Source organism: Candoia aspera, chromosome 18 (genome assembly GCF_035149785.1).
Source record: "Candoia aspera isolate rCanAsp1 chromosome 18, rCanAsp1.hap2, whole genome shotgun sequence".
Lineage (NCBI taxonomy): Eukaryota > Metazoa > Chordata > Lepidosauria > Squamata > Boidae > Candoia > Candoia aspera.
Window position 1 is genome coordinate 402552 of NC_086170.1, and position 27457 is coordinate 430008.

The window sequence follows — 27457 nt, forward strand, 5'->3', positions numbered from 1 at the left end:
ACAACCGCGAGTCGCTCTGGGAGGCAGCGCCGGAGGACGCCGAAGGCTCAGCGCGCCTCAGCATGCGCAGCCTCCGCGGGGCCAGCGGGGCCCTGCTGGTGCCTCTCTTGGTCCTGCTCCAGACCCTCCGGAGCTCCCAGACCCACGAAGGTAAGACCCTCGCCGAGCACTTTTGGCCGCCTCAGACCGGAGGTGGGGCTGCCGGGCCACCCTCCTCCCTGCCCCCCCACACCCCCACATGGCTCCCATTCCGCCGGTGCTGCGGTAGCGAGCGCCTGCTCGGGCGCGGGACGGGAAGGGAGATCCGTGTCTCGCTCCCACCTCACCCCACCCCACCCCACCCCCCGGGCTGAGGCGGCGCAGGGCTCCCCGGGGCTCTCCCTCACCCAGCTGGGGCGAGGCTCAGTCCGAGCCTTCTCCCGATTCCTATTGCCAGAGTTATTTTCTGCCCAGCGGCTTGGCTAACTTTGATCTTTTCGCTTAGAAAAGTTGAGATGCCGGCAGGGAAGGGGAGGGGAGGAATTGGCACCGGCCTATCTGGCCGGATCTCAGATCAGCAGCACTGGAAAAGATGGTTGCTGTGGGCAAAGTTAAGTATGGCCTACGAAGCAACTCGCAGAGTTCGCACGGCCGCTTGCACCACTTTGCCCCCGAGAATGTGTGGCTCGGTTCCAGCGGCTGGTGAAGGTGGGAAGGCGCCCCGGAAACACACTGAAATGACTGCCTTGGTCTAGTTACGGCGGGTCTGCGGGGAAACAATGTCCAGGGTGCAGTTCTCCCCCCCCCCCACCGCCCCCAGTACAGTATTTGACTTAAACTGTAAGTTGCCCCAAGTGCTTAAGTATTAGAAGGGCAAGACACACGTTGTATATCTGTAATTCAACATCGCAGGATAGGAAAAACAGATTTTGTATTGTATTTAGAGATGCGCAATACTAAAACTCCGGAACGCCGCAGGGCGGGCAGGCCGGCCGGCCGACCAACCGGGCCATTAGCGAGAGGGAGCGCTCCCACCCGGCCCTTCGGATTCCGGGGCCATCCAGGCTGCTGGAAAGCGCTTTGTGCATTTGGGGGTTGCAAGTGGGAGGCCTGGTGGCCCTGGAGTCAGATGCAGACCATCCTCAGAAGGGTATTTGATCTCCAGAGCCCTAAAAAGGCAGTAAGTTAGCAGCTCTGCCTGTGCGAGGACTCCGGGTATCGTCTCTAACTTTTAAGTAGAATTACCTCCAGTTTTTTAAAGCCCAAAGAGCTCTTTGTACAATTGAAGGCTAAGATAGGAGCGGGTCATTGTAAAATTACAGGCTGGGTCAAATCAACAACTGAGGCCTGGTGTTTCTGTGAGGCAACCTGACTTGTTTCATGATTATGGAAAACAGAGAACTGGCCAGAAGAAGAGGTTTCGACCTTTGGGGGGGGCGAGGGGAGTTTGTTTTTACATCCTTGGAAATAAATGTCATACTGAATGGACCGTCTCTGAAGAATTCCGTGAAACAATAAGCTTGCAATCAAACTAAGGCAGCCAAGCAAGAGAATATTATGTGGTCCTGTCGCATCTCCACTTTTTGGACTAGCCACTTGAATCGGACAAGAAATGGGGTTATCGCCCAGATGAGAACTCAGAAAGAAACTGGGGAAGGGGAGGGAGCATACTGATTCAACACCTTGGTTGCACAACTAAGACACAGCTATGCTGATGGCTCACTGCAGATTGAGCAACGAAGGCAAACATGCTGGTTGCCATCAAAGAAGGGCGGGTCAGGGAAGGGCGCTGAATCAACACCAGGATAGTCGTGATCAATGTCATTACCCTGTTTCAAGGGAAGTGGCTTCCTTGAGAGAGAGAGAGAGAGAGAAAATGATTTGGAATGAAAATATTCTTTTCTCCCCCTCACCTCCCCCAGCTTCTTGGTCGTGCCTGAATGGCTCAGTGAACCGGGTCTGCTTTCCCCTAAGCCTGTCACTCCCGGCCTTTCAAATGAGCAATTCCAAACTTGAGCCTCTTTGGATACCTTGCCGTTGCATACTTAGGAACACAGGACGTGGGGCCTCACCACTTGAAACACCAGCCCCTTTGAGTTCAGAGTTCAGGTGCTACCTCCCCCTGAACCATGGAAGGTTAAACACTCAAAACGTCGCCTCTACGTTAGCCCCCGACCGGCCATTTCCCACTCGGCCAAGTCTCCCCTGCCTGGCATTACGATAGGCTGTTGGGGTGGAGGAAATCCCGAAGCCTTCCCAGGGCACCCTTCTGCTGAGCAAGTCTAGACATGTCCTTGGAAGTACATCCTGGAAGCCAGGATTTAACACTGAGCTTGCGAGGTTACCTCAGGGCCTTTTCTCAGAGGCTCTCATCTTTAACATTTGTGAAATTAATTCTGATACATTAAGAAAACCAGAGATATTATTAAAAGGTTCTTGGTCACGATAAGCAATTCTCCCACATTGGGGCAAAGGTGTGTAACCGGGTGTGGGTCTTGCACTTGCACAGATAAGCCAAGAAACCTTGAACGACGTTGGTCTCTAAAAACCAGCATCATCCAGATCGGGTCACCCACTGCCTGCCTGGAACTAGACTTGCCCCTATCGGGACTGCCAGGCCTCGGTGCCCCAGCTTCAAAGCTGGCATGGGGGTGACGGCGGTGAAGCAGCCCTGGCACCAGCAGCCCGGGTCTCCCTCCCGCCAGCCCTCACCGCCTCTCCTCTTCCTTCGGCTCCGCCACTCAAGCAAACCGAGGGGAAGGGCAGCCTCCTGCACAGCGCCTGGCCCTCGGAGCAGAAACCCTTCTGCCCGAGGAGGAAGTGGAGATTCGGGAGTCTGGGCGAAGAGTCCCCAAAAGACACAACACGACTGCTGAGTTCTGTCTCCCTTTTTTTGGCACCACCACCAGCTTTTTTTTTAAGCATCTGGAGAGGGAGTGGAGAAGGCTGTCTGGCAGATGGGAGTGGCCATGCTGCTGCTGCTGCTTTTGCTAGGCTGAGTCAAGCTTGCCCTACAAGAACTCCACACACACCACACACACACACCACAGGGCAACCTCTTCCAAACCTCAAATAATCTGAAAGGCCTTGGCTTGCAAGAGAAGACCGGAATGTTAATGAAGAGGCAGGGATGGCCGTCTGGGCTCTAATTGTGGTGGTGCTGGCGATGGGGGGAGACCAGGGGAGATCTGCCCAGTAAGCAGTTCTGCTCCAGCCCCACTTCCAAGCCCCAGATCCTGATGTTCCAATGGCAGAGCAGGCCCTCCTACATTTGCTCTTCCAAGGCCACATCTTGAGACCCCCCCGATCATGGAGGTGCACAAATCACCCTTCGCTTTTCCCTTGTCCTAAACCTCCTTCCGCCTCTACGTCAAACCTCTGCGTGGTGATCCACAATAGCATCAGGATTGTGGTGATTCTTCTTCCTCCAGTTTGCCTAAAATGGGTTGACTTCCAATCCACCAGTATAGCCAGGCCACCGTTTGTGTTCTAGTCAGGTGGAACTGTCGGCGGGACCTTTGAAGGACGCGTATCAATTTTTTATATCTTAGTTGTGCAGCTCCATACAAGAGCTAGGGTTTTTCACGACTCTGAATCCCGGCCTGCATCTTTTCCCTTGCAGCCTCTGGACTTTTCTCTCTCCCTTCCAAACCATGTTAGGCCTACGATAAGTGAATACGTTTAGGGTCCCCACCTGCAGGAGGTACAGCGTCAGAGGGCCTGACGGGGTGGTGCTCTGTACTGAGCAATGCCTTTTTTGAAACAAGTCTCTAGTTCTAACCTCTTGCTTTGAGTTGCTATTTTAATAATTTTGGTTGTCTTTGTAGCTTCCTTATTATGTAATTCTATAAGACACCTGGTCCAGTTGGCTTCAGACAGATGAATTTCACAAATTAATGAGTATTGCCTGCCTGCCCACCCACCTGGGGTGGCCAAGGCTAAGGCCCACGCATGTAAGGGTGCTGTCCGGCCTTGGGACTCGCTAGCCTACTTTACAGCTGTAGAACCTGGCTGGGACTATCGACGGTCGGGTGGAAGCGTTTCTGCGTGCACACAGACATTGACCATGTTCTGCTGAACAACCCTGAAGCTCCTCCGGGGCTTTCCTTCTTTTTAAAACAAGGCCTTGGGATCCCTTGCCGTATGTGTTTGAGTCCTGACAATTTTGTAACTGAGGTAATCGGTGCAAAGGGTTTTAGCATTGATCTCCATTACGTTTGTTGGGTGCAAGCTGCCAGGGCTCAGTCCTGCCTCGTCCTCCCCAACCTCAGGAGCGTGTGGGGGGCTAACTGTGGCTCCTTGGAAGGCAGGCAGGCTTCTGCATGCGCTCAGAAGGACTCTCATCCTATGCTTTGCTGGCCCCTTGGTGTCAGGAGATCCACACTGTGCCAATTTAGAGGCTTTTTAAGCCAGCACTTTGATTTGAGGTTTTGCTGTTGTCGGGCTGGGCTGCAATTCCTTCCAGTGTTACTGGCTGGCAGATTCCTGTGAACCGCTTTGCCATGGATCCTCAGTCATGCATAGAATTGTGGGCACCCCCCCGCCCAGCTTTCCATGGGATTGAAAAACAGGCAGTGAAAAGAACTGCATACTGTAAAGGGAAGAGGGTAAAGTTTAAAATTAACTCTGGAAATTGGTGGGAAAGAAAAGCTGTTCCAGATGTTGCTTACAAATACTCAGGGGGGAGGAGACAGTCCAGGGAATGCTTGGAGGAGAGGGAGATAGGCGGCGGGGACTGGAATTTATTTACTGGGGAAAGAAGCTGCCTCCCCCCAACCACCCTTTTAACAGTAACCGAAGGGGCTGTGATTTCCTAAGTTCCCCTCCTGCTTTACAGCAGTCAGCAACTGAAACCAATATGATGCAGCCCCATGAAGGGCTGGATTCAGAGGAGCTAGTTTAAACCCATATCTGACCGTGAAGCTCATGGGATCACACGCTTGCTTCTCTCTGAGACCCCCCCCCCCGGTTACTGGGAGGATAAAAAGGAGAGAATTACACCCTCTAGCCTGCATCCCATGGAAGAAAGATTACAAATGTACTAAGTCAATAAACGGGTGGTTTCGTGCAAAACCCTGGCATGTCATTCTATGGGATGATAGCAACAACAGAGGATCACTCTATCAGGGCAATATAGACTGGGTATTAATTCCTGAAAGTCAGCTCTTGTGTTTAGACCATGCTTGTGAGCCAGAGTTAACTATCTGGATACACAGTGCCTGGTGGGAGCTTTTGGTTTGACCCAGCAAAGCGGTTCTCACTTCAGTGGCTGTACACCTTCACTACAGATCGAAAATGATCATGTGGAGAGTAAGGAAGATGGCCCTGATGGAAATAGGCAGGAACCACTGCTAGGCAAAGGGGGCTGAAACATGTTTATGTCCTGAATGAGACACCTCCCTAATTCACAGGATTACGAGGGGAAGGAGGCGGCCCAGCACAATCAGACTTGCAAGATTCTGTTATTATATCCCATCTCAACAAAAGTAGCTTTAGCTTTCTTGTGGAGTCGATTTCCTGGCCTGGTCTATCTAGTGGGGCTGAAAGGCAGACATGTCTGGAAGCCGGCTGATTCTGAATTCAGGGAGAGAAGGCTAGAAGGTGACCTCTGAGAGAGACTGGATGCTAGATTCCAGCAGAGCTCCTCTAACAGCTTGAGTGAGCCTTAGAAAAGGGGGCTGGGCAGCTTTTAGGAACCAGTCTGGCCCCGCCTGACCAAGAAGTTAAGGGAATGGTATATAAGACAGCAGCCCACGTCATCTCTTCCGGGAAGAAGGTACAGCAAAAAGGAAGATGGGATTGTGCACCACTGAATCTGTCATGCAGATAATCCAGAAGTGACAGTTAATGGGGGGGGGGGGATGTTTAAAAAGCCTTTTCAGTGGAGGACTGCTGAGGCTGTATGTCAAGCCACCCAGGCTCCAAGGTGGCTGACTTACCGCTCCCCCATTTGTGGGATGAAATGCTGGCTAGGAAATGAACTTAAGGGATGCCGAAGATGGCATCAAGCCAAAGGGGATTCCCAACTGCTCAGAATATAAAGCGACATTCCTCCAAGGGGCACAAATGTCTCTCCAGTGCTGGAGAGAAAGCATGTTCTACTCATAATGGCTGTAGCTTTAGCATGACTTCCGCAAATTTGACTCTGAATATGTTTTATTGTTTAAATAACAAGTTTTCCCAATAATTCCAAGGTGAAAAGCTTAACAATCCTCCATCCTTAATAAAAAAAATTAAAAAGAACATCTGTGAAATGTGCAGTGAGGAGTAAGCAATGAGAAATAAGAAAATGGGTGGAAATATAAATCGCATTCTATTCTAGGCATACTATGTAGCTGTGGAGATTAGATCTATGTTAAGTATCCACTCCCGATTTAACTAAAGTTTCTACGCAGCTCCCCTCCAGCGTCTTCATGAAGACGGGACTGGACTTTGTGCACTCGAATCTCTTGACAATTCTTGCAGAAACGATCGACTGCATGTGGCACAGGAACTTGACACCTTACCTGGGGAAGTGTAGGTACCAAAAGGCACGCTGGGTAGGGAATTTCCAAAGGCATAATGGAGCCAGCAATGTCTCTAGACTGGGGGTGGAGATATAGCTGAAAAGACAACCCTAACTATGATGGCAACAGGAAGATGAGAACCTCCACAGCTTACCTTGTTTTCGTTTTGACGGAGAAGCTGAGAGGACACTGTAAAAAGGACTGGGCCAGACACTGGCAAAAATAAATAGTCAGATATTCACCTGTGTCCCTTTCGTATCATGCAGCAGCATTTGTTTTAAGATGAAGAAGAATACTTTTGGCAGGCTGTGGTATGGATAAGACTTTAAAACACGCAAACCCTCATCTTATATACCACCAACAATTCACTTAGTCATCTTTCTGTCTCTCCAAGCCTCACCCATTTCTTGGGGCAAAATGCAAGAATTCAAAAATGACACATATCAAGATAACATGGCAGCAAGCCAGAATTAAACAGCCTTTGGCTCTTAAAAGGACACCCTCCGCTGCCAGGAGCCCAGACTGAAGGGGAGAAAGGGGCTTATGGCACTCCCTGAAATTACATGGCTTGGATTTTGTACTGAGTCTTGGAAGACTAAAGGTGGGGAATGTTTCTAAAACTATAGAGCCAGCCCCTGCAAAACTTATTTCATATCCTCTTCTACCTGTCAGTGAAATATTCAAGAAGTCCTACTCATTTAATCTTGGAACCACAAATCCCTTAAAACACAGCAAGAGCGCATTCTGTACATTCGCCCTCTGGCTCTGCAGACCGTAGATCTGAATATGTTTGGGGGTTTCTTCTGGGGAAGTTGGACATGCAATATTTCTTCTTGTTTTATAAGTTAACGGGGTAATCCAAGATTGTAATAGAATGAAAGGAATAAGGCAGCTGAGGTCAAGAAATCACACACCCAGGAAAAGGAGTTTGCTATGGAATCTCTGAAGGAGCCCAAGGGAGGAACAAGCAAACACGATCATCGCCCACCATACGTGAGCCTCTGCCCTCCATCTGAGATGTGCCAGGTCTCATTTTCTGGGCTCAGACGTGACTGAAGTGAAACCTTCAGCAATTTGGCCACAAAATCTTGATGCGGTCTCCAGTACAGTTGTCTGGAAAAGATTAGTGGAAGTAAAGAACCTCTGGAGAGGGAATGACAACAGATCCTGAATAGATCTGCCAGGTAAGGACAGGAGGTATCAACTAGTTAACAGCATCTCTTTCCAAGACCAGGTAGAACACAGGCGATCACAGACTGGCGGACAGAGCACTTGCAGAAAGGACAGATGCAGCTGGAAGACTCTCGGATAGCATCGGTGTTCAGCGGCTGCACGCTGAGGCGGTCAAGCGTTACTCAAAGCATCGGCCTAGTTCACTCCCTGGAAACATTCTCAGTTAAAGCCTCTGAGGCAGGAGGAGATGACCAGCATACGGGCAGCCAAAGGGGCCACCCAGACAAATCAAAAAAGAATTCCTTCATAGAGCACTGTGTGGAATTTGCTACCACAAGATGCGTAGGTGGCCGCCATCTTGGACAGCTTTAAATGGGATCAAACATACAGACGGGTGAGAACGGCTACGGCTCTACCGCGCCGCAAGAATCGGTCACAGGCCTTAGCACACCGCTTCCCAGATACCACGAAGGGGGGTGTGCACTTCCTCCTCTGAGAATATTTGTGAAGAGCGTCTTGGGACTGATGTTCTGGGACTGGTGGACACGATCCCTGCTGGCTTAGAGGGAGTGGGAACCACTCACCCGCACAGAGGATGCTGGGAAGGAAGGCCGCCTCACCCGAGCGCTCCTCCCCCCCAGCCCCTCGCCATCCCCCTCCCTCTCCGTGAAGGGCTCTGCCCGTTTGCCACGAGGCCCCCCCCTGCTCTCAAACAGCCACCTGGGCTCACAGACTTACAGCGGTTTATTGCTAAGTAGCTTCTCCATCACCAGAAATCATATACAGCACGCCAAAGGTTGAACCTGGTTACCGGATAAGAACCAGACCGCTTCCTGTCACGATCTTTGCTCCTAAAACCTCCACCGGGAGGGACCAAAGTTGACCCAAAGCAGGGTGAACAACGCGCGCGCACACAAGTCTGACCGCTGCGTTTCTGCAGAAGAGGCCGTCGCAGGGCAAGTCTCCCCAGCAGAGGCCTGTGCTTGCAGAACTGTTCTGGCAAGGGCCGGCTCTCTTACGCCTTTGCGCCAGAGAACACACCCGAAGGAGAGACGTCACGTTATTTCCCACCTTCTGAGGAGCCAGAGAATCATGCGGGAGACTACAGGCATCATTCCTCGGCCAGGTCTTTTCAGCTCACAGGAAACCTGTCCTGGTTTTTTGTTTTTACTTTCACACCATGATGCTGCGATACAAATCCCAAAGAACGCTTATCTCTGCTGTCCAAAATCTTAGACAGTATTGCTCACAGGGAGCAATTTTTGTTGATCTTAAAAGAGGGCAGGGATTTCTTAAAGGGTTGCACAATGGAGAGGCTAGACTAAGCTCAGAAATATTTATTTAAACTTTAAACTGACTGCCCCGTCACATCCTTGGAGGAAAAACCTGCATAAGCTAAACACTTAAAGCTGCAGCAGGGTTGTTTAAAAAGATTTTGCTTTGCACCCCAAACCCTATAATGAAAAGGAGAATGCTAATACGTTGTGCGCCTGCAGGTATGAGTGACATGCAGGGTATTTCGGACTGGAATATGTTTTAAAAGAAATAGATGTAGGACATTCTGGAAACTCCAATCAGAGCTGAAGAACAACTAGGAACAGTTCCTAATACTTGTCTTCCCCTTAAGCCCCACTTTTTTTTGCAACCCCTGAGTTCAGAGGGGAAAAGCAGGAGAGTCCCACCCCCCACTTTGTCCTGACAGACAATGGAATCTTCTTCTCCTGGCCCAAAGCCGCTTCCAGGAGTTTCCTGGAGCGCCTCTCTTGCGTAGCCCAGGCTGAGTTGCGGGATGCCGGCAGAGCCAAACGGGATGCCGCTGCTGGTTTTATACTGGGGGGGGGGGCATTCTGGAGTGGTTTATAGCATCCAACAGGTTGGCTAAATTTGCCAAGCGAGCCTCCTTCCCTCTCCTCGCAGAATTCACTGTTGCTGGCTCTCCCCTCAACTTTACCGGCTTCAGCTGACTAGGAGCTCGTTGGGCGGTGAGCGTTATCTGTTTGAGTTAGGACACCACAGCAGCCACCCACAGATTAAGAAACCCCTTTGACCCACTCAGCTTTGTTCAGTTCTGTTTGGGTGCCCGGGGCAAAGCTGGCTTCTGCTGACACAATGGGGAACTGCGCGCAAGGAGGGAGCACTCCAAGGATGTCATGGGGAGATGTCCCGCTCAAGGCACTCTTGCTCCCCAACACCTACTTTCTGCAGGCGCAAACGTGAATTCAGCTCAGGCAGGCCACCAAAGCCAAGGAGTCCCCTGTCATCATAAATCCTGCAGGCACAGCCTCTGACCGTCCGGGTAAGCGGTCCCCAGAGCTGATGTCCGTGGGATCGGGAAGAGAAACACATGCAAAGCATTAGGGCCTTTCCCAACGGAGCACCTGCAGAGTTCTCTACCTCCAGTCGGCAACAACTGGCACGGCACCCGCCTCCCTTAATAACTAAGGGGCATCTGTTTGGAAGAGCAAATGGCAGCCAATTCTTTTTCCTTCATACCTATCTGGAGATTCTAGGGTGGTCCATAAAATGGAGGTTCTTTGCCTTTCCCTCCTGCCAAGGCCATTCTCATCCCAACTTTCCTTCCTTCCTTCCTTCCTTCCTTCCTTCCTTCCTTCCTTCCTTCCTTCCTTCCTTCCTTCCTTCCTTTCCTTCCTTCCCTTCCCTTCCCTTCCCTTCCCTTCCCTTCCCTTCCCTTCCCTTCCCTTCATCTGGTGCGTAGCTTCTCTCCTCTTACTGCAAGGCAACGTAGCATGCCTTGGCTCATAGGACTCGGCTTCTGCTGTTACTGCCCGCCATGCTTTTTTCTAAGCCGCCTGCTGTGGCAGAGGAAAGCTGCAGCTCTCAAGGAGGGTCCAGGATGCTCCGGCTGGAAGCTCCCTTTCCCTTTCCTGAAACTGAACTTGTCCAGAGGTTTAAGGGTTTACATGTTGTTTTGCCACCGTACGAAGGGCTTAGTGGGGCTCAGGTGATGCTGTGTCAAAGGCCTCTTTCTGCAGACATGTCCTTTTCCTTCCAGTTGTCCTGCTGGATTTTGCCAAGGCCCAGGGGGATCTTGGATGGCTCAATCATCCCTACGGAAAAGGGGTAAGTCCAGGCTCTGCCTTGCAAAATTGCTCCTGGTTTAGAAAAAGGGTTGGAGTGAGCTTCCAATGTTCAGTTAACCTCTGAATTTGGAAATTCCCTCTAATGGAAAACAGAAAAGCTCTGCTTTTTAAAAGGGAATGACACTTCCTCTTCTGGGAGTGATTTCCATCTCCCTGAGAGATCCAGATGGAAAAATTCCTTCCACTGCAGGTTCTGGATGCCGAGCAATATTAGCACGGAGCAGAAGCTTTAAAAAACAACTTCTGCACGGATTAAACATCCCAATTATAGGATACTACTAACCTAATCAGTTTCTGAAAGGATAGACAAATGGGTAAGAGGCCAAACTGACCATCAGAAAGTAGTGCTGGGAACCCAATAAAACCATTGCGGCCAAAGGCAGCATGTCTCTATAGCCAGGGAGATCAGTCCATGCCCTTCAGAAGTCTTTGTAATTGACTACTGAGCCATAAGTGAAAACGTGATTAAAGTACCTGGATCCAGATCCATAGTCTCTGCCACGCCTGTTTTGATTCTATTAGAATTTACCACTGTTTCCAAGAGCAACGAGTGCCCTGTATTAAAAGCAGTTCCTTTACGAGTTTCTCCTCCCTCCACCAGTGGGATCTTCTTCAGAACGTCATGAACGAATCCCTTATCTACATTTATTCAGTCTGCAACGTGATGGAGGGCGATCAGGACAACTGGCTGCGGACCAACTGGATCTACCGAGGGGAAGCCCAGCGAATCTTCGTTGAAATACAGTTCACGGTCCGAGACTGCAACACCTTCTCCACTGGGACAGGCACTTGCAAGGAAACCTTCAACCTCTTCTACGCAGAGTCGGATGTGGATTATGGCATCAATTTCCAAAAACGCCAGTTCCATAAGATTGATACAATTGCTCCGGATGAGATCACCGTGCTCGAAGACTTCAGCACCCGCAACGTGAAGATCAACGTTGAGGTGCGCTCAATAGGGCCCCTTACCCGAAAAGGCTTCTATTTGGCTTTCCAGGACATTGGTGCATGTGTGGCTCTCCTCTCCGTCCGAATCTACTACAAGAAGTGCCCCGGGGTCTTCCGCAACATGGCCGGCTTCCCAGAAACGATTGCGGGTGCCGATTCGCAGGCCCTGGCCAAGGTGCCCGGCACCTGCGTGTCGGAAGCTGTGGCCACCGAGGAGCCGTTCATGCACTGCAACTCGGATGGAGAGTGGCTAGTGCCGATTGGCGAGTGCCTTTGCCGAGAAGGCTATGAAAAAGATGGGAACAGCTGCAGAGGTAAGTCAGCTTTGACTTTGCTCTCATTTATGCACTGCACTGAATCTCTAGCCTGCCAAGCACTGAATCAGCTGGCATTTTAAAAAGTTAAGGAAAAGAAACGTCAGTTCTGGTTTCTGAGAACATTAAGCGGTGTGCAGATTTCACAACGACAAGCCAAGGGAAGCAGGCTCTTCTCTCCCTTTTTAAGTTGCAGGGGGGAGGAAACCGGAAGACCGCTAGGGCCGAGGCCGGGCAGAAAGAGTAAGACCAAACACCTGTGCAAAGGACTGGAATCAGCTGTGGCTTCCCACACGGACCTTCCTTTCTTTCAGCCACTGATCCTGCAGGCCCTTAACTCGCCCCTCACCCCACATTCTGGGATGGGTCAACGAACTGCACTGTTACACAGGAAGGAAGGAAGGAAGGAATCTGCTGATCAAAGCAGGGGAGGGGGAATTCACAGTCGGTCGCTCCTTGGCTTTGCACTTCCTGTGGGGAAGTACGAGGACTGCAGGGTGAAGCCTGCCCTCGGAGCTGGTAACCAGGAATCCCGCCAGCTCAACAGCTGGATCCCTGGCAGGAAGGAAGTCCAGGGCTCCCTCGCAGCCCCGCTGGAGGAGGTTTGGTGCTGGGAGACCAAACAGGTGTGCCTGTGCGTGCCTCTCTGCCAGGAAGCCCCAGATAACCAGCCAATTCCTCCCCTCGGAGCTCGAGAGAGACGCCCTCCGTCCCTGGCTCAGTTCCTGCTTGACAAGACTAGCCGGGCAGGGAGGCCTCGGGTGCCACAGGCACCTGGCAGAGCCGGTGAGGCGCTCTTGAGGGGACGGGTTCTTCTCTGCTTCAGAAGCTGTTGTGGAGTGCCAGGCACTGTACCGAAGCTGTGCAGTTCCACTCTGCACCGCCTCCTGCATTTCAGATGGCAGAACCAATCTCAGTCAGGATTTAATTGCACGGCCTGTTAAAGCCAGCCGATGTCACAACAGGTGACCAGACATATGCTCGGTGGACAGAGCGTTCCAGAGACCAGCCGTGTTTTCAAAAGACGGCATTTTACGTAAAGCGAACCTAGTCGCTCCCTAGGGAGGAGGTGTGTCAGAGCACAAGGGGGCCGAGGCAAGGAGATTTTGCTCCAGGAGTGCGCCTGGATTTTGCAAGGAGAGATAAGGCGCTCTCAAGGTTAGGGAGTAACACGGGCCTCTCAAACAGGCCAGCTGCCTAACCCCCACCCCTTCTCCTTTGCTATCAGGCTTACCGGATAGGCTACTATCGCACTTGCCTCCCGCCTGCCCTGCCACCGGTCCCCCATTATCAGGGGCCAGAGGCAGCAGGGGGTCCTGTCCTTAGGCCAGCCTCATGGCAACTTGGTGGCCTCCAGCCCTGCTGGACCGTGGCTCCTGTGGTTTCCCAAGAGCAGACTGAAAAAGGCTCCTGGAGGTGCCTGTCTAAGCATGGCTGGCTGCCTTTTGGGGTGGGAGGGGAAGGACTGTCCCCCACAGACGGCGTCTGACTATACCTGCTCCCTCCTGCCAACCCAGCCTGGGCCTCCACCTGACCCACAGCCCTGTTTTGAACGGGGCATGCAAGGCACCATCTTCACCCACAGCAACACTTCTGCAAACACCGAACAATATTCTGCAGCGCTGCATTTTCTGCTGAGCCAATAGCAAAAGAGTGGCTGGGTGGAGGCGGACGAACACACAGACCCTGCTGGGCTTCCCCCCCCCCCCCGCAAGACCACTGTGCGCTCTGTGGCTCAATAAGCCACACCACAGAGCATGCCAAGCGAGCCTCTTCCCCATCGCCACGGAACAACTGCAACCCCAAGGGCCCCCCGAATGAGAGGGCTTAAAGCCAAAGGCAGCTGCAGGGCACTTCTGCTGCTCTGGGAAGACCCAGGGAGCCTCCTCCCGCTTCTGCCTCTACCCCCGGATCTGCGGCACGGACCCACCCTTCCAGCAGAGTCCTCCAGCTTGTCTGGTGCTGCTCAGAACTGCTGGCAACAGCACCGGAGTTGGCCAGAGCTGCCACACGGTCCTGGGGAAGACCCCGCGTAGATGCTTGTTGGATATTCTGCCAGTTAATGCAGGCTGCACTCTCATGCTGTGGCTTGGCTGGGCTGGTTTTGCTTTCCCTCTCCAGCATGAAAACAGATGCAGCAGCAGCTTCTTGTAGAAGAGGGGTGGAAAAATGGAATTTGCCCTTTTGTGCAAAGTTCCTCTGACCTCCCATCCCTCTGGCCTCCAGAAAAGGGAGGCCCCGGGCAGGAAACAAAGGCAGTTTATCTTCAGGAATAAACACAGATATTCTCGGCTTCCTGCATATCGCACCCGCTCCTTTTCTACCTCCTGCTGCCAGGCTTTCCACTGCCACCAGCCAGCCAGCCTCACACTTTTCTCCCTCCCGCACGTTTCTCTGCTTGGACCTTCAGTAAGATAAATGTCAGGGGTGGCGGGACTGTTCCTTGGAGCCCAGCAACCGACTGCCTGCGTTAAGCCCTCTCTTGCAGACAGGATTCTTTAGAAGGCATTCTCCCATCCAGCAGGCTGGCACACCTTCCACTTCACCACACCTTTGCGTAAAGCCTAAGGGCGATCCAGGTTTGCTTAGGGCTAAGAGAGAGGGACATAATATTGAGGAGCACAGGATTAAAAATGGCCCACTGGCCAACCCCTGCACAGAAAAAGGCGCTGAGACCCCTGAGGGCATTCGGCATCTAAAATCCCGGCCCTTAAAACTGTGTCTACGCTTCTGTGTTATCGATTAAAATGGTCTCACTTTCCAATTAAGTAGGCAGGTTATTTTTAGCAGGATTAATACAGCATTACTTAAAAATGCAAGGAGTAAGCACCCACTTAAAAGGGCATCCAAAGGAATGCCTCTCCATGATTATGCTTGTTGCTGGGACATGCTAATTTCAGAAGCATTGCATTTACCAACATTACGCCCACGAGATCTGGGCCGCAGACGCAGCTAGAGTTTTCTCTGTTCGCGGTGATCGTGCGGTCGTCCAGATTTCTGTAGCCTGCATCTGGCAGTTCTACCTATATGCTAAATTAATACAGAAATTAGAATTGTCTAATTGGATTTCAGCTCTGAGACTCCTCTATGATGTCATGTAGCAGCATTTGGAAAATAATCAATGCAGGCAAAGCATTAATCCTGTGATTAGCGTTGCACGAATTTCCCTCTTTAATGCTAAGATACAACTTGTGAGGGTGGGGTTTCCAAAGCAGCGCCCTTTCTGAGTAAGAGTTCTAGGAAATCCCACTGCTCTGGGACTCCACGGACACGCCACACACCACGTATCCGGCGACAGTCACCCAGCAACCTCCAGACTCTCCACTGTAACCACTGCTCCCAGTTAATACCAGGAAGCAGCTGCCGACACACCTGCCAGGGGAGCCCAAAGCGGAGCCTCAACACGCCTGCTAATCGCACACGGCCCCCTTTGCCCCGAGGCACAGAAACAAGTCTTTGCTAAGGGGGGTTCTGTTTATCTGGGGGGGACAGGGTAGTATTGCTGCAGGTTGGGATGCGCACAGACACCTCACCCGGTGGCCTATTTTTTCCACGGCAGCACAAGCATAGGCAGGAAGCGGGTGCTCTGGCCAACCGGTGGCCACAGCTACTATGGAAAGGGCCCCCCTCGCCCTCTGCCCTCTTGGCTGCAGCATGCGCTACAGACGCGCGTAGGGGCTGGGTCCAGACATCCCACGTATCCACGTTGTGCTTGCCACGGATCCTGGTAAATTATCCCTGTAAGCTACCCAATCCATAGGGCTTTTTCCTAACTGCTCTACTAAACCACCTAATAATAGTTGCCAGGGGGTGATTTTTACTAATAATTGCTACTCATCCTAAAATTGAAATATGCTAGTACACCAGCTCTTCAACCACGAAGACAGCCCAATCGTAACAGCGCGGAGATTTAGTCCAGTAACAGAGCACACAATTTGCACGGAGACACTCCTAAATTCCACCTCTGGCATGAAAAAACGACAAGTCAAGCTAGATGAATGATGAAGGAGCTGAACCAAGGCTCAGCCTATCCATGACCAGTCACTGTAGTGGAAATCGCATAACGATGGAAATACTCTGGCCGTTTTCTGCTTAAGTCTCATTTCAATGGGAGCCACCTAAATCTCTGTTTTGGGGTAGAGGAAATAATAAGGGGTAAACAGTTATAACCTGTATTAAAAACGTGAATTCCAGGATCTTGGCGATATCGACATTACCCGTACTGCTCTCCACACTGCCTTCTGCAGGAAGCCCATCTTCCACCCCATCACCACTCTCGATGCACGCTTCCCCCCCTGGAGGAACTGCTCTGGGCCCAGCCCACCCCTCCCTGCCTGCCCGCCTATTTTACGTGGCAGGTTTGCTGCCTCTTTGTTCTTCAACAGGCTGAAGAGAGACCACACACCAAACACAGACTGAACTTTGGAGTGGCAGTGCTGTTTCTGGAGAAACCACTTTCAAAACCCAGACCTTCTTTTCTATTTAACAGGCAATCTCCACTGTTTGTCTGTTAGATTTAATCTCTACTTGGTAAAAAGTTTCAGCCTGGGCAGAAGCTTAGAAACACAGAAAGGGTTTAAAATGTTAAATCTGCAAAGTTCAAGAGATTATTTTACAAAGGGCCCGTAGCATCTTATCTGGGGCCTCAGCAAGCTACATTATTTTCCTTTCCTCCTACTCGCTTCAACCTTGCACCCGGCACGCCAAACTGCCCCAAAGCCAGTGGCCCTTCCTAGCGGAGTGGGGACTTGAATCCAGGGGTCCCTGGGCCTAGAGCAGCGCCCATCCTGAAAGGACTTCCCCCTGCCTGCTCCATCCCCCTGGCCATTCTCCTCCAGCCCAATCACACCAGGGCACGAGGAACCGATGCAGCCGCACGGCAATCGCCCAGGGATGCCTCCCAGTAAACGCCTTCCTTGGGGAGCCTATTTATGCCTTTCCTTCGCAGCACTCAGCATTTGATTTATTTGGAACCTAATACAAACTGCCACCCCAACCAATCAGATCGCCCAAGCTTCTTAAAAACAGGTGGGAGGTGAGGAAGATGAATTGTCGGCACTGCTGAGGGGGCAGAATGTGCTTGAGAAGGCTCATGCTTGGAAATTATTTTCCCCGCATCTCCCGTAGAATGGAATTCCCCCCCAGGGTAACTGCCCCCCCCGATGCCACTGATGGCGAGAGGCTGTTGCTGGCAAGAGATGCTTGAACAAGAACCGGGGGCTTCCGAAGCCTCTTCCTCTGCCGATTCCCAACGGAAGTGACTCAGTTCACAGGACATCAGAGAGCAGATCTGTTTCCAGTAGAAGACTTTACTTGTCCAGGACATAATTATGAATACTGTTAAGCAGGACGGTACTTTCCTCTGCAGCCCAGTTCTCCCGACATAATTACAACAATACTGTACATTCAAAGTGCGTCCATGTCAGCAAGATAAGCTATGAAAGTAAAAAGGCAACCGAGAGATGCTTTGATCTGCACAGCCTTCAGCTGGGCTTCCCTGGTAGTTTTTAGGCTTCTGACATGCAGTGGTGGAGCTGAGATTCCAAACAGCAGCTCTCCTCTCTCCTTTTTGTCAAGGTGAAGCCGCGTTTTCAAACATCAGTGTCTTTCCCTTCAAGTAGTGCTTCATTTTGAAAGCATCTTGGGGAACTTGGTTGGATTTGCCTTTATTTCAGTACCCGTAATACATTCATTTCAATTTTAGAGGTGGAGAATGAGACTGGGAAAATGATTGGTTAATCCATGTCTATAGTTTGACCGTAGCTGATTCTGACTGACTACATGCGCTGGCCAGCACTGGCTAATGCTGGTTTGAACTGTAGCTACCCAGCCAAGAGAACTGACAAATGCGTGCATTTCCTTTCTAGCTTGCTCGCCTGGGTTCTTTAAGCAAGACGTCTCCAACAGCGCCTGCTTGAAATGCCCCTTGCATACGCTGCCGTCTTCTGAAGGCTCCATTTTGTGTCCTTGTGACGAAGGCTATTTTCGGGCTCCGAGCGATCCAGTTTCCATGGCATGCACAAGTAAGTGAGAAATAGTGTGTGAACGGTAATCCCAGGAAGGCTCTTTACTTTATCCTTTTCCCAAACTGAGCTTGCTGAGATAAGCGTTAGATAATCAAAACAGGCGGAGTGTACCAGACCTGGGAAAAGTGGCGAACGCGCATTTAGATTATTCTCCCAGAGGGTGGGACCCACACTTTTAGAAGCTTTGCCTGCGTTTATTGAAACAACGCTGGAATCAAAAAAACTTGGGTTAGCTTCTACAATTTTGCTCTGTCCATATCCATCAAAGGAAGAAAGGAAAGAGCACGCGCAGAATGAAAGATGAAAAGACCAAAGACCAAAAAAAAAAAAAAAAAGTGGAGATAAAGGGCAGAGAGATACACCATGCAGACCAAGAGCAAATGCGCACATAATCTGTTAACTTGATGGCCTAAATGATCATCTTCGGCACTGCATCAGAGACGTCTGGGTACCCTGTTCAATTATCCTTCCCGCTTTCCCTGACAGAGCCCCCCTCTGCTCCTCACGGTGTGACGGCAATCGGTCTGGGCGCCGAAGTACAGCTGCGCTGGTCCCCCCCACAGAACACAGGAGGCCGCAGAGACATCACCTACGGCGTGTCGTGCGAACAGTGCTGGCCGGAATCCGGGGAGTGCCGCCCTTGTGACGCCACTCTCCGCTATTCCGATAATCCGCATGGCCTTGCTGGCACTTCTTTGACTGTGAGTGGCCTGGAGCCACATGTTAACTATACCTTCACGGTAGAAGCGCAAAACGGAGTATCCTCCTTCAGCACCCGGCGCAGCTACGGAGTCACCAGCATCAGCGTCAATCAGACAGGTGAGGGTCTTCGGTGTCGTAACCGGGTTAAGGCGGTGTGATAGTTACACGGTAAGGCACGTTGCCCGGGGCTCTTACTCCAGGCCCCCTTTGTGGAATTAAGACAGGCTACGATCCTTACACTGTTGGAACTTGGCAGTTTGGCTTTCTCTCGCATACGTTATAGCAGAGAGCAGAAGGTATTGCATCCCTCAGTTTTAGCCCATGGTATCTTACGAAAGCAAAACCAGCGAAGCCACTTACAGAGACGGTTAAACAAAGGCGATCATGCGGCTCCTCCCCAAAGTCTAACCACGGCTATAGGGACGAGAAAGGCTTCTCATCTGCGGTAGCCACTTCGATCTTGCAACACACCTGAGTAACTAAGCCAAATCCAAAAGCCCCTATGGAAAGCGAACAGCTTTTGGACTTGTAAATCCAGTGTGGACTGATCAACTGATACTTATTGATGGATTGGAAATTAGTAGAAATGTATCATGTCCGGCAAACTGCATTACTGGGGAAAGCATAATCGGCTGCGTGCGGATTTTGCTCAGCCCTCCTCCTCCTTCTTCCCCGTTGTTCAGAACCACCAAGGGTAACTTCGGTGACCATGGAAGGTCGCACCGCTACCAGCTTAGCTTTGTCTTGGACTGTCCCTCCTCGCCAGCAGAGCCATGTTTGGAAATACCAGGTCACTTACAAGAAGAAGGTATAACTTTCTGCCAACGTCATGCTTTTTAACTGTCTTTGCGGCTGACTCCTGGTAGGAGACGAAGGGCGCCACGAGGCTTTTTGTTTTTGTTGCAGAAGGATGAAAACAGCTACTCGGTCCTGCGTTCTGAAGGAAACTCCGTCACCCTCCACAAGCTGGCCCCTAGCACCAAGTACTTGGTGAGCGTCCAGGCACTGACGCAGGATGGCCACGGCGCCCACAGCATGGAGCATGAGTTTGAGACACTTCCCGAGCGTGAGTTTTTTGTCTTGGCCCCCCGAGGCAGCTCTCAGGACTAAGGCAGCGGGAAAATAAATGCAAATCTGGGGCAGAGTTATCATAGGAGAGCCACAGGCACTGGCAATTTGTCTTTGGAAAACGCTAATATCCCACACCCACCCTCTTTCCTCCATAGATTCGGATGGTGTGAATACTGCAGCGGTCCTTGGAGGTTCCATTGCCGGCTTCATCTTCATGTTGGTCATAGTGGTGACCGTTTTCCTGTTAATCCGACAGAGGTTTGTGTATGATTTTAAAATTCTGCTTCTTCAAAACGAGAGGAATTTTAGGAGAGCTGAAAATGGTCTTACTCCCCATATTTCTGTCCTCCAGATGCCTCCACTCTAACAGGCTTTGCAGGTATTGAAACAACGCAAATCTTATATCCGGAGAAGAGAGGGGGATGTGTGTACACAGCTCCAAAGGGCTTTTGGTTTTCCCAGCTTCCTTCCTTGGTGGAGTTGCTTCAGCTGGGAGGGGGCATGAAGCATGGGGGAGGAAGGAATTAGCACATGGAAATGTAATATTCCATCAGGCTATCTGAGATGACTGACAATCTAGACCAACATCGAGCGCTTTGGGAAGCGTTTCAGTTAGTTTAGTATCTTTGGGGTTTGTCACCAAAAATTAAACTAGAGGGAAACGTGTTGTTGAGTAAGAGATACGGGGTTTCTCCGGTTTTTAAACCCGCAAGCAAATATATTAACAATAGGTACAGTAGGCCATTTCTGCAGAGGAGACCACCTGAAGAGGAAGCAGTGAAGCAGCTGAGATGGATAAACATCTCCCAGAATTCAGTAAAAGAAAATGGAGCGGTCTCTGAAAAGTTTTAATCAAGATGGAGGAGGAGGAGGAGGAGGAGGGAGACTACGAAATATGCATCTTCAACCCAACTACTGGGAGATGTGTCTTGGGGTGGGGGGGAGTTGAAGATGGTACCATCTTTCAGGACTTATCAGTTAACCCTTCAATTTCATTTAGGAAAAAGAATTTGCGGGCCCGGCAGACATCAGAAGATGTTTACTTCTCCAAGTCTGGTGAGTATTAGCCACTGATCCTATTACTGCACTAGGAAAATTCAACAAAACTGGGATATTGCATGTTGTGGAAAGGATCCCAAATAATCAGTTTCAGTCCCGAGTATGGACATTCACTCTTGGTTTTAAAAAAAATGAAGCGAAAAACAAGTTCACCTGGCTATTTCCATTCAACTGGAAGAGACAGACCACAGACCTGACTTTACCGCATAGCTTCTGTCCACTTCTAATCCAGTTTTTTATCCTTTTACTATACAGATCAGCTCAAGCCCCTGAAGACTTACGTGGATCCCCACACCTACGAAGACCCCAATCAGGCAGTGCTGAAGTTCACCACTGAGATCCATCCTTCCTGCATTTCCCGACAGAAAGTTATTGGAGCAGGTACAGACTCCAGCCATCTCACCCAGAGCGGTACAGAGAACGTGCGCCCCTTCTCCTGGTGCAGCTTTCATTTGTTCAGGAAGGTTATCTTTATTCAGAAAAGGAACATCCCATTCCATCAGGAAGTCTTTGAAAAGACTCTTTTAACTCCTCTGTTTTTCTTCTGTTAGGAGAATTTGGGGAAGTGTACAAAGGAATTCTGAAAAATGGCAAGAAAGAGATCCCTGTGGCTATTAAGACCCTGAAATCAGGTTACACAGAAAAACAGCGCATTGACTTTTTGAGTGAGGCAAGCATCATGGGGCAATTCTGTCACCACAACATTATTCACTTGGAAGGAGTTGTCTCCAAATGTAAGTGCTAGATAGAATCCTTGCTTGTTCTCAGCTTCTAGCCCCAAGACCTCACTTCCTGCTAGGCTGCGTTCTGGGGAATTATAGTAGGCTAAATCTTGACTGGGTCTAACAAGCCAGTATTTCCTTTTCCTTCCAGATAAGCCTTTCATGATCATCACAGAATACATGCAGAATGGCGCCCTGGATAAATTCCTGCGGGTAGGTCCACTTTCTTTCCCCTGCCAGACCCCTTCTCCTGTGTGACGTAAGAGAGCTGAAAGAGGACCCTTCCCTCCTGTGAATCAGCCGCTCCATATTCTCAGAGTATTCCTGATACAATGAAGAGGGTTGGATGTTTGTGCCAGAATTGAATCTTCTGCTTACACATCTCCTCCTAATATTTTAGCTGGAAATAGGGTGGCCCTGAATTCTTTCATTCTTGCTCCAACAGGAAAAAGATGGGGAGTTTTGTGTCATCCAGTTGGTGGGCATGTTGAGGGGAATTGCTTCTGGAATGAAATACTTGGCCAGCATGAACTACGTCCATCGGGATCTGGCTGCGCGCAATATCCTCGTGGACAGCCAGCTGGTCTGCAAAGTCTCCGATTTTGGCCTATCCCGTGTCCTGGAGGATGATCCTGATGCTACTTACACCACCAGCGTAAGCGATCCCAGACTATGGTCTTGCCTCTCGACTGCAATCCAGAATTGCCAAGATAACTGCAAACAGTGGGGAGATTACTATAGCTGAAACAAAATACCTAGAACTAAGGATGGCACTAGGGAATTGTCCCTCAACTGAGTAAGAATCTGGAAAACAAGAGGGATAGAGGGATCTAAAGAGGAGGAGGAGGAGGTCCACAGATGAATTTTATCTCACATACTCCAGTGGGAGCCCAGTATGTGAGGAAACGGGTGAAGGAGCACCTCACTTCCAAGGTTTGTAAAACAGCTGGGAGTTGGCAGAGTCTCCACCCTGGAACTGACTTCTATTCATTAATATCTGCCAAAGAGCTAAAACTTGCTGAGAACCGCCTCTCTAGCTCACATTTCACTTCACGCATCACATTAAACTGTAATTTGTTTGGTTTTGGCTTAACATGGTGATTGAATTCAGTCATTGTGGTTTATAAAGCAAGGTTTATGGCCTGTCATTGCATGAAAACCAGGCCATTATACCTTATTTGGCAAATCATGATTAAAGCAAGTCTGCCAAAAGCCCAGCAGGAGCCTAAAAGGACGTATTTAGAAAACCAAAAATGTTAACAGTCTGTGAAGTCAGGGGACACTCATTCACTCGTTCATTTAGAAATAGGATGCACTTTCCTCTGCGATTTGCGGCTTCCAGCACCGCAGTTCTGATTATGTGGCTTTGCTTCTCCTCCCTCTCAGGGTGGGAAAATCCCCATCCGATGGACGGCGCCCGAGGCCATCTCCCATCGCAAGTTCACTTCCGCCAGCGACGTCTGGAGCTACGGAATCGTCATGTGGGAGGTGATGTCCTACGGCGAACGGCCCTACTGGGAACTCTCCAATCACGAGGTAGGCCCCTGGACGCCCCCCCACCAGATGCGGGATTAAGCCCGGGCAACGCCCGTGCCGGCCCTGGACTCCTGGCAACGCCCTCGCTTGCGGAGGGGCCTCTTTAGAGACCTTCTCACCCATGGATAGGAGGCACCCACATCTGGTCAGGAACACTGGAAAGGGTCTTCTCATTTTGTTTCCAAGCCGGAGAAAACGCTTTTCCTTTTTAACTGCGATTGGCCTTCACCAGGCATTTATCTTAGAACCACAGGGGTGGGAGGGGCTTGGAGACCTTCTAGTCCAGCCCCCTGCCCAGCACAGGGATCCTCAGTCTGCCCCAGACAACCAGCTGTGCTTTTCTTGAAAGCCTCAAGTGATGGATCCCCCGCGACTCCAGGAAGGAGGCTGCTCTGCTGTTTCGTGGCACTGGCAGTCAGGAAATTCCCCCTTAGTTCACCTGTCCATCTCTTGCTGCGAAGGTCCCACCTGTTGGCTCTTGGCACCCCTTCAGTGCTCTGGAGAATAAATCCACTTTAGAAGAGGCATGAAGATACACCTTTCTGATTTAGCCTCTTTGCGGTTTTAAACACTTTTGTATTATTTTAAGTTTTATATTTGTAATCAGTATGTTAATACTGTGTTTTATTTCTGTACTTTATTTGTTATCTATCTTAAGTATTATTTTTCTTCAAAGACAGGATATAAAACTGATACAAAAATCAAGACAAGGTACAATTATGGGGAAGTATCTATTTTTAGAGGACACAGCCCTAGTTTCGAAAGGCTAGCAGCATTCTGCAGATCAATCCTATCTATCCAAGGACTGAAAGTTAATAAACTCTATTAATGTGAACCTTTTTATTCTAGCTGGGCGAAGGGGTTTTGAAATTCCCACAATGATGTTCGTTCTCGGGATGCGAGTTCTATCCACCCACCCATCTTTCTAGAGAGCCCCCTGAGCTCTTTTCTTTGGGAAGGCTGCAAGCTTACTCACCCATCCCCGACAGGGATTTTTGTGCACGGTTGGTCGCTGGTGGGCATTCCCTCCAGGCTCACAGCTGCTCTTTTCCTTCCCAAATAGGTAATGAAAGCAATTAATGAAGGCTTCCGACTTCCTGCACCACTGGAGTGTCCTTCTGCCATCTACCAGCTAATGATGCGGTGCTGGCAACAAGAGAGGGGCCAGCGGCCTAAATTCAATGATATTGTTAGCATCCTGGACAAGCTGATCCGTGCCCCCGAGTCGCTCAAGACCTTGGCAGAGTTTGACCCTCGGTACGCGCTGCTCTCAGACCCTTTCATGTTTGTTGCAGTTTGGAAACCTTTTTCTGGGCTTCTTTTTCACACTGACCCTCGACCCAGAGGCGTGTACTGCAAGAACAGGCCCAGAGATAGAACACCACGCCCACTTCCCCAGTTCCCCACCCGTTTAAGAAAGACCCACCACTAAAGAGCCGCGTGCCCTTTTTTGTCTCTGAAGGATCTCCATCCGCCTGCCCAGCACCAGCGGCTCAGAGGGAGCTCCTTTCCGAACGGTGGCGGAGTGGCTCGAGTCCATCAAGATGCACCAGTACACCGAGCACTTCGTGGCTGCTGGGTATAATGCCATTGAGAAGGTGGTGCAGATGACCAACGAGTGAGTGTGGCTGGGCGGACCCCTGCCCCAGGAAACGTTCCCTTTATTGTTTAGCCTTTCACCCATGTGCCAGGGGCATCAGCTATCTTGTTCCAGCTATCATGGAAGTCTCTCTTCCACTTCGTAGGAAGAATTCACATTGTTCCTCTGAAAGATTTGTCTCAGTTGACTGAGCATTAGCATCCACTTGACCCCCTCTGAGGACATCCCTTTGCCTTGCGTCTGAAACAGAAAGCCATCCTCTTCTACTGCCAGTCACCTTCACTAACGATAACCTTTAGCAACAAGCAGGAAAAGCACTTTTGTGCAAAAGCCTGTGTAATTGGCAGTGGAATGAGACTCCTTTCTAATAAACCCACTCCAGGAAGACTTAATGCCGCATCTTCGTTCTTCCACCTGTGCTTATTTCATGGATGAGCTTCTATCTTTTTTTCTTTATAAAATCCACTTAGGAGTAGCTGGGTATGAGAATTTCATGTTTTTCACAGTAGAGGAGGGTGGAACTACGAGTTCCCCTCAAAACCACGCAGTACAGCCAATTCCATTTGTGCGGTCCGTCCCCTTGGGAGAGAACGCCCCAAGACCTACCCCGTAATTAAGCCATTCCACGCAGCCAGAAAAGCAAGAGTAACTTACTAAACGCAGCTGGGTATCTGGCCTCTTTGGATCACTGTAAGGGAGTCTGCAACTCCACTGCACAGAGGCCACAATATTCAACAAATGATTATATATTGCTGCTGGCTACTTTTAAAAAAAGAGGCTAATCTACCTTATGTCTCTAAAAGTGCAATGTTTTCCACTAATCCATTTCATCTGTTCTTCGCATCACCAGCGATATCAAGAGAATTGGAGTGCGTCTACCAGGGCACCAGAAGCGTATTGCCTACAGCCTCCTCGGACTGAAGGAACAAGTCACCACCGTTGGCATTCCAATTTAAGATGGAGAAATTCCACCCAACGTCGCTGGCTTTATTGCCCTGCTCAGCTACTTTGCTTGCTGAATCTGGGACCAGCAGCAAACGTACTTCCTGGTGTATACTTGAAGTGGAGAAGCGACCTCTCTCGCCAAGGATGCTGACAGTTAAGGACCTGCCTTCCCCGCGCTATTTATTGCCTGTCTTCTCATTTATCTGTTGGAAATTTCACGCCCTGCTCCATGAAGTGTCCAGGATAAGCCATTAGACTGTGCCTTATGTCCCCAAGCAGAGCTGCCAAAAGCCAGGTGGTCTTCTTCTAGTCTTACTTCCTGCTGGGAAAGATCCTCAAGGCTACTGAATGTTTGTACCATCCTCTCTTTCACCCCTTCCCAATTTTGCCTCAAAAACCCTTGACTGATACAACACAGATCACTGGTCACCGCTGGCGTGCCCCGCTCCTCTGTGAGGCCTTTCTAAAACAAAAGCCTGCTCCTTTTCACACTCACAGCCCCGCCCCCATGTTAGTGTCTTTCTCTAACATGAAAAGCAGAGAACTCTATAATTAAAGCTTATATATGAAGCTAAGCTTTAGCTTTAATTGGATGAGGACTGTGCACATTTAGAAGGTCAGAGCAGTATAATAGGAGCTGCTGGATATTCTGTTCTTCGTCTGCGTTTCTGTTCAGGCACAGAAGGGTTTTCCTTTTACGTTTTTACTCTTTAATGAACCTAACCTGGCACTTCCAAGAAGAGGCCTTACAGAGACTCTGCTCAAGCCTCAGCTTAAAGGTGGTTTGTCCAGGATGATCCAAAGACAACTCTTTGCAAGTCATTTTATTCTTATTTATTCATCCTCCCAAACTGCTGCCCATCCCTAAATGCACTCTTGATTTTTTGACAATTACTGTATTCTTTCTTCATATTAATATTTCCTTGTTAATGTTAATTTATTTTTATATTTATTATTTTTTTTAAAAAAAAGACTGTTTCAATGTTAAATATAATGCACATTTAAAAAAATAAGAATTTACTTTTGTTTGTGCATAAATATTCTCTAGCTTTAATAAAATGTTTTTATTCTTTCCTAATGTGTAAATGTGAGTCGGAGGGAATAAGAGGTGTGGAATGGGAATATATTAATACTAGAATTCAGATGGTTACTAAAGGACAGGAAATTCAGGACCAAAAGGAAGATATTACGTGGTAAGCACACCACACAATAAATGTGTAGCATTTGCTAATGTGGCCATAGCTACCCTCTCATCTGGTTTCCAAAGGAATTAGAAACTCGATCTCAAAAGTATGATCGAACAGTACTCTTTTTTATATTGCCATAGAAACTGGCAAGTCCAAACCACAAAGCCTAATTTGGAAATAAAAGGCAATCGCTGGGCAGCAATATTTCTTTAAAAACTTCCCAGCAGCATTCCTCATTTCAATTTAGGGTTCTGAATATTAAGTGCTATACAGAACAGAGAAATGCACTTTCCTTGATGCGAGCAGGGAATGGAGATGTCATCCTGTGGAGCGCCACAAAAACGCTGAACATCAGAAAGAAGCAGTGGGGGGGAATTATGCCGCTGAACATTCCTCCTTATTAATATACAAGGAACACGTTCTGTATTCAACCGTGCACAGAAAATTATCGTGGTCACGTGGATGTACAGCTTCATCACCAGAATCATCTGGGTTCCTCGCAGGCTGCATCAGTCCCTTTCCCAGCATGGACGCTCTGGGCCCTGCGCATTAGATCTGTGTCACGGAGCAGTGCCGGTTCTATTACAG

At 49.8% G+C, this 27457-nt stretch overlaps 1 protein-coding gene across 2 annotated transcripts; it reads left to right on the top strand.

The window, feature by feature from the left end:
• On the top strand, positions 1 to 26754 carry EPHA2 (EPH receptor A2). 2 transcript variants are annotated; one of them, XM_063317757.1, is made up of 17 exons: positions 1 to 150; positions 10672 to 10739; positions 11361 to 12021; positions 17889 to 18044; positions 18534 to 18866; positions 19433 to 19557; positions 19659 to 19815; positions 19976 to 20078; positions 20821 to 20876; positions 21135 to 21260; positions 21431 to 21613; positions 21753 to 21814; positions 22047 to 22256; positions 22988 to 23137; positions 24201 to 24394; positions 24600 to 24755; positions 25588 to 26754. In XM_063317757.1, the coding sequence occupies exons 1-17, from the start codon at positions 63 to 65 to the stop codon at positions 25691 to 25693; spliced, it is 2934 nt and encodes a 977-aa protein (XP_063173827.1). In that variant the 5' UTR covers positions 1 to 62; the 3' UTR covers positions 25694 to 26754. The 2 variants fall into 2 exon arrangements, with proteins under 2 accessions (XP_063173827.1, XP_063173826.1); XM_063317756.1 differs by having other exon boundaries at positions 2 to 150; positions 19656 to 19815.
• Positions 26755 to 27457: the final 703 nt, after the last annotated feature.

What these genes read in the sequence shown, in the direction of transcription:
- EPHA2 (XM_063317756.1), top strand. Translation starts at nt 63, where the DNA reads ATGCGCAGCCTCCGCGGGGCCAGCGGGGCCCTGCTGGTGCCTCTCTTG. An exon ending in CCCTGGATAAATTCCTGCGG is followed by an intron (nt 21,815 to 22,046) that starts GTAGGTCCACTT and finishes TTGCTCCAACAG; the next exon opens with GAAAAAGATGGGGAGTTTTG. An exon ending in TTGGCAGAGTTTGACCCTCG is followed by an intron (nt 24,395 to 24,599) that starts GTACGCGCTGCT and finishes TTGTCTCTGAAG; the next exon opens with GATCTCCATCCGCCTGCCCA.